Raw genomic sequence first — 6,648 nt, forward strand, 5'->3', positions numbered from 1 at the left:
GGATGTTCACATCGCACATGAAACCTTTGTTTAACAGAAGTGGGGTTGCCTGTTGCTCTCAGATTCATCTCCTTATACACCACTTAGTAGCTTGATGCCAGCGCGTTTGTTCCTTACGTTTTATATATATATATATCATTTAATAAAGTATATGGATACGGTTGAGTTTCAGAGTAACACTCATCAGTTCCCTGAAGTGAACACGTAAGGAAAGGGGGGGAAAAAAACCAGCCGGCTTTTGTGCATAGTGACACGTGGAAAATAACGCGCCGGACTCCCGCCTTCGTTTTCTTGGAATTCCAGCAGCGCGTCGCCGCAGCCATATCACTCCGCGCGGCGCACTATTACCACACCTCGTGTACCTCACCTCGAATCCCCGACATCAGACACATTTTACCAGATTAACGACCGAACATTTTCACCAACACACAATATTTTGTCATTATAATAAATACTCTCCAGATGACATATTTCAGAGATCGATTTTGGCGCGAATCTCTCCGTGGAAGGACACACATACGCGCTTCGGTACTATAAGTTAAATCCCTCCAGCGCCCCACCCACTGGCCCTCTGTACCGCGTGGTCTCGTGACATGGACCTGAGCAAGTTTGCGTTGTTTTAACAAACTGTTTATTTATTTATTTATTTGCGTATTTATTTCACTTCTCTTTAGCGGATACACTTCTCCAACAGCGAAGTTTGCTTCTATTAACCCGCGTCACTGAAGAACGAGGTAAGTGGTTCATTTCCCCTGGAGAACACTTCATCTGAGGGAGCGTGTGGTACACGCGCAAGCCGGCGGCGTCTTCAAAAGCTTTCTACTGTAAATTCTATTGACTTCTAGTATTTTCCCCCTAATGACAAATATACCATTAGAGGCACATCTCACAGACCTGTGCTTTTGGATAAGAATATTAAGACCGTAAATTATGGTCGTAAATTTGTTGAGATTCAGAGTCGTAATGCTGTTTTTAATTGATTAAAAGTATTTAACCAGCTTGCTTCTCTCACAATTAAATCTTAAAGGCACCCCAAGACAACTTCGTCGGTATACAAGTATATTTAGATTACGATATTTATTTTCCATGAACTATAGTCTCTCTTCAGGGTCTCATGCTGTCTCACGTGCACTCCGGCTGCGTGGTGCTGCCCGCATTGAGCCTACTGGGTGCGCGCGTGCACGGACAATAGTACGACCCATTTTAGGGGTGGTTATACTTATATCGACATTTTCTCATCAGACAGACTGAGCAATGCGAAGTATTTTTCACTATTAAAACTTTCAAGACTCTCCTACATCTTGTTCTGATGCCCTTCTGGGAGGTAATGGGGGGGGGGCAGACCCCCAAACACCCCCCCCCCCAAACACCCCTGTAATACACACCCTCTCTGTAGTGTACTTGGTGGTGTCATTTGGAAATTTGTGAATGAAGCTGCCTTTCCAGCTGTTGCATGATGTCACCATATCCCAAGGAGACCACACGATGCTCCGCCCACCAAGTGGAGCATTTATATATATTTTCAAGCAGTCTGCGTTCTGATGAATTTATCCTACATTGTCGAAATGTCCTACTGTTGGTTGTTTGTACACTACTAACCCTGCGTCTGAAACGTTTGGCCGAAGCAAAGTACGCATGCACCATAACCCTTGGTAGGCCAGCTCAACAGGTAGGATGAAATGTCAGAACACCTGGAAAGTTTCGTTGTGGAGCCGCATGGCCGAGGGAGCATGCTTTAGTAGTACCCTTGTCGTTATTGTTAAGTGTATTTCTCAAACAATCTTGAAATCTGGGCTTTTGTGTGTGTTTTAGACATTGTGCCTGTTTTCTAGGCTTCTGTAAACATGCTGCCGAGTCGTTCTCCGCCACACGATTGGCTCGGCGAGTCAGAGCCGCTGCTGTTCGATGACGAGTTTTGTCAGAACTTGATCAAGGACCTGCAGTCGATACCCACGCCGCCGCAGTCTCCACCGATAAAGGCCGACCTCAGTAAGTCCTTGTCCAACGTAGAACAGCTCCAGCTGGTGTCGGAGCTTTTGCTCGAGGACAGCGACTTTTTTCATTTGAACTGGAACTGTGATCTTGGCGATGATCGCGCGAGGTATCCCGTCTCGGACGACTGCTTGTGGCCATGTGCCGTTGAGAAATCAGCTGAAGAGAAAATGTCCGTGCTTTCCACGAGTCCTCTGCTTTCGGATATCGATACGGAAATCTTTGCAGAGATCGCCGGTTCCACCCTGGATTGTCGTGGTGCTGCGGCCGTGTGTGAGGCGCTACTGCAGAGCGATGACTTGATACTGAACACTCCCGAACAGAGCGAGACCTCCTCTGAATATGGCTCTTACTCCGCTGCCGAAGAATCATCCAGCAATTCTGGTGAGTGAATATTTATTGTTACCACTATTCATTTCCATGCATTTCCTAATGTACCGTCACTCTGCCGTACTTCACCCCACTTTCTGCCGCACTTCACCCCACTTGACTCCGCTAGAGCGGTAACTAGAGACGTAACGGTACGAACATTCCACGTTACGGTTATCATGACCAAAACTCTCACGGTTATCAGTATTGGCACATTTTAACAATACCTTGATGGAAATGTACAAAAAGTACTGACACACACACTGAAATCAGAAGGTTTTATATTTGTCTATGAAGTGATGGATGGGTGTCACTAGGCTTGCTGCAGTAGTCAGTGTTCCTGGTGTTACACGGTGTTCAGCCGCACACCGATTACATTGCTTGCCCCCCATCCCACCCCCCGGCAACGTTTTGCTTCTTCATAGTAATAAAAATTGTTCAGTTCAGTTAGAGAACATGGCGGAAGGTAGTGACGGCGCTCGGGAGGATTTCCAACCTTCCAAGAGGACCAAATCCGAAGTGCGGTCATATTTCGGGTTTTATAAAAATGCTGAGGGAAACTTAATAGAAGATGGTAACCCTGTCTGCAGAGATTGCCAGAAGAAAGTTGCTGCGGCCGGGGGCTTGGGCGCTTCGTTGGCATGTTTCCCTCTTTTCCCCCTCGCTTTTAATTCGCTTATGCGCATTTCACTTTCGCTTTCAAATTAGTGGCAGATTGGGGAAGGCAATTGCTTGAATGGTGGGTTCAGTATTATTCTTAATGAAAAACACAACAACAAAACAGTAACGCTTATGTTAAACTAAATCTTTCGTCTTGTCTTACCCTTCCTGTCAGTCAGCTCGCCTCACTCTTATCACGTGATGAATGAAATCTGACTCATGCTGATCTGTGCTGTGACTGACTCATTCGGCTCATGCTTAATTGAGTGGACACGTTCAGTTTTTAATTGAAGTGTGTTTTCACTCTCACTGTTGCATGCTGCACCTGTGTCAGACTCGTGCTGGGTGTGTGTGTGTGGACGGCTTTTACCGCGAGTTGTACAAACAAGTTTCATGAGAATCATGTGAAACTCTGTTTTTGACATTAGTATATGTGTGTTTGGGTTTTTTTTTTTTGTTGTGTAACACAGAGGAGGAGATTGATGTGGTGACTGTTCGTCGCTGCAAGAAATTCACTCGCTCACAGCAGCAGAAAGATGATGACAGGCGCAAGCAGCTGGCGCTGAAGCGCTGTCACCTTGAGATCCAGCAGCAACACAACTATGCTGCTCCTCGGCCCGCCTCACCCCCTCCTCCTTCGCCGAGTGTAAAGCGTGTCCGTGGAAACGTGAGACACTTCAGCTCCCGCCACTCCTGCGACCTGGAGGACGATGAGGAGCGCCGCAGGACCCATAATGTTATGGAGCGGCAACGGCGCAATGAGTTGAAGAACTGCTTCCTACGTCTGCGTGACCACGTGCCCGAGCTGTCTAACAATGACAAAGCATCCAAGGTGATAATACTGAAACGAGCTAAGGAGAGCATCCGCAACCTGGAATCAGAGGAACTGAGGCTCAGTCAAAAGAGGGACAGGCTGAGAGAGAAACAGGAGCAGCTCGAGGCCAGGTTGGAGCAGCTCAAAAGGCTTTGAGACTTCTGAAGAATGTTTTAGGACTAGATACAGCTGGAATACTGTTTGGGGCACGGCCAGCATTCACAGGCTGTCCCAGTAATGCTGCACATGAGCAATGCAGCACTATTTACTGACTGTTCATCTCTAAGGAGATGGCTGGGTTTCTTTTTTTCTTTTCATTTTTGTAAAATTCCTTTTGGAAATATGCATCTTCAGTGCAAACGTTGTTCTCAGAGTAGTTCTTTAAAGCTATGCCAAAATTATTAGTCTTAAAATGAGAATGGAATTTTATGTTGTTCAACTAAACCCTTTGCCAGTGTAAACAATCATTAATCTGTATAAATTAACCCCCCACCCCCACCCCCCCTGTTCCCCTGCAAACACACACACGGTCAGTGTAAATGATCATGTGCTACTGATGTATGATTTTGGGCTGGATCCAAAAATGGTCAGATTTTTGGGGATGAGTGTTATGACTGTAAATGGTTGTGTTTGCTCTGCTGGGAAGATGTTGATCCTTGTTTATAATACGGTCTAGGCATTTATATACTGGAATGACCAGACCAGTTGGTTGACATTTGCATTATCACTTATAGTTTGGTGTGACATTCATAAAATGTGCGTTCATATTTGAATCTCATTTTCTTGTGTGTCTCGTATAATATTGTTATTCTTTCTCTTATCTACCTCTGACAAGGAGATTGGGATGATTGTTATTGCCTTTATAATGGCAACTGTATATAATTCAGCTATTTTTTTGTCAGTTTCTTAATTATGTATGATAAATTATTTAGGTTTTTATTTGCAACTTTGAAGGTTTGTTCTTTTTCAGCTGCACCTTTTTATACTTCTATTAAACAGTAGACAAAATATCTAGTCTTCCTCCATTATTTCCTGGTATATGTTGCACTTATGACTAATTATATTTGTGTCGAAAGATTAAGATCTTAAGAGCTTAATATCTCCGTGAGATTAATAATAATTCATTTTAAGGCCAATGTATATGGCAGGAAGTGTTTGAATCAGCGTGATGGATTGGTGGTTGACGTTATATAACCGCTAAAGAGCTCACCTTTGCTCATTGCAGTGGGTCAGAAAAACTGTGGAATGTCAGTTGACAGATAAGTTATCAGAGCCTTCAGAATTGAATAGGCTTGTGTTTCAGTCCCAGGTGATCTTTAGCCTTCACTTTGTATGAAACTTGTGGGGTATCCTATATGTTTAAAGCTTCCAAGAATTACTTTTGAAAATAGTCTTAGTAGTCCATCTGAAACGCACAAAAAAAAACCCTAGTCAAAAAGGTGTAAGTAAAATTGTGTTCTCAGAGCAATGTTTAGTGAGGAGTAAATCTTAAGCATGAAGTATGACCGTTATGTCGCAGTAAATAAACGTCCTCCAATGAAATCCTAAGTACTAAAATCCTCTGCTTCTTCCCTGTTCAATCACAAAGTCCACTGATCCAAAATACAAACCCTAATAGATGCTTGGTGCAATAGATAAGAACAGCATACAGGGGAGATTTGGGTTCTATCTGACTAGTAAGGATAGGAAAATGGTTTGCCAGGAGGTGATGGATGTAATTCATGTCCTGTATCCAGCTGTTTTGCACAGATGATAGCACATAACATCTTTTCTTGCCAACAAGAAGCTGTAGGCCAAGCCTTGAAAATGTTCGCTTCATCAATCACTGGCTCCTGAGTAAATGATGTTTTGTATCTATGTCTGAAATATTTCTGTTAATATTGAACATTTTTGGCAGCAGAGATTTGCATCAATTTTTCTAAGAATCTGTAAAGTTTACCTTCCATTCTGAAGAGACATTATGTAGAACGATCCAATCAGAGCTAATCTGTGTTCTGTCCAGAGAAAGTAGGCCAATTGGATTGCTTGTTTGGCAGTACAAAACATTACACATGAATAGTGGAGCACCCGAATACATTTTAATGCAATTTATTTTCTTTTTTTTCTATCTAATTTAAAAGAAAACAGAAGGATTCATATGAAATGGCAGGTACAGTGCTGTGAAAAAGTATTTGCCATGATTCTTTTTGTATAGGTCTCATAAATTGTTTCAGAAATTAAAACAAACTCTAAGATAAAACAAAGGCAACCTGAGTAAACACAAAACAAAGTTTTTAAATGATAATGTTATTTATTGAAGCAAAAAAAGTTATCCAATACCAATTGGGCCTGTGTGAAAATGTATTTGCCCCTGTAGTTACTAATTCCCCAAATCTATGAAACTTAATTCATAATGGGGTTCAGCTGGACTAGACACAACCAGACCTGATTACTGCAAACCCTGTTCAATCAAATCAACACTTAAATAGAACTTTCTCAACAGCATGAAGCTGGTTAAAAGTTCTTACTGAGTAACACAGTACGTCAAAATGGAAAGAAATTCCAGAAATGATGAGGAAGAAGGTGATTGAAATACATCAGTCTGGGAAGGGTTACAAAGCTATTTCAGAGGCTCTGGGACTCCAAAGAACCACAGCGAGAGCCGTTATCTCCAAATGGAAAAACTCAGCACAGTAGTGAACCTTCCCAGAAGTGTCCGACCTTCGAAATTCCTCCAAGAGCACAACAACTACTCATCCAGCAAGTCACGAAAGAGCCAAGGACAACATCAAGGACCTACAGGCCTCTCTTACATCAATGAAGGTCATGGTTCA

At 42.9% G+C, this 6,648-nt stretch overlaps 1 protein-coding gene across 2 annotated transcripts; it reads left to right on the forward strand.

Annotated features, from left to right (window-relative positions):
• Positions 1-333: 333 nt before the first annotated feature.
• Positions 334-6,396, forward strand: mych (myelocytomatosis oncogene homolog). 2 transcript variants are annotated; one of them, XM_053638707.1, is made up of 3 exons: positions 334-734; positions 1,813-2,376; positions 3,492-6,396. In XM_053638707.1, the coding sequence occupies exons 2-3, from the start codon at positions 1,845-1,847 to the stop codon at positions 3,989-3,991; spliced, it is 1,032 nt and encodes a 343-aa protein (XP_053494682.1). In that variant the 5' UTR covers positions 334-734; positions 1,813-1,844; the 3' UTR covers positions 3,992-6,396. The 2 variants fall into 2 exon arrangements, with proteins under 2 accessions (XP_053494682.1, XP_053494681.1); XM_053638706.1 differs by having other exon boundaries at positions 335-734; positions 1,833-2,376.
• The last annotated feature ends 252 nt before the right edge of the window (positions 6,397-6,648 follow it).

The sequence above is a fragment of the Ictalurus furcatus genome, chromosome 12 (genome assembly GCF_023375685.1).
Source record: "Ictalurus furcatus strain D&B chromosome 12, Billie_1.0, whole genome shotgun sequence".
Lineage (NCBI taxonomy): Eukaryota > Metazoa > Chordata > Actinopteri > Siluriformes > Ictaluridae > Ictalurus > Ictalurus furcatus.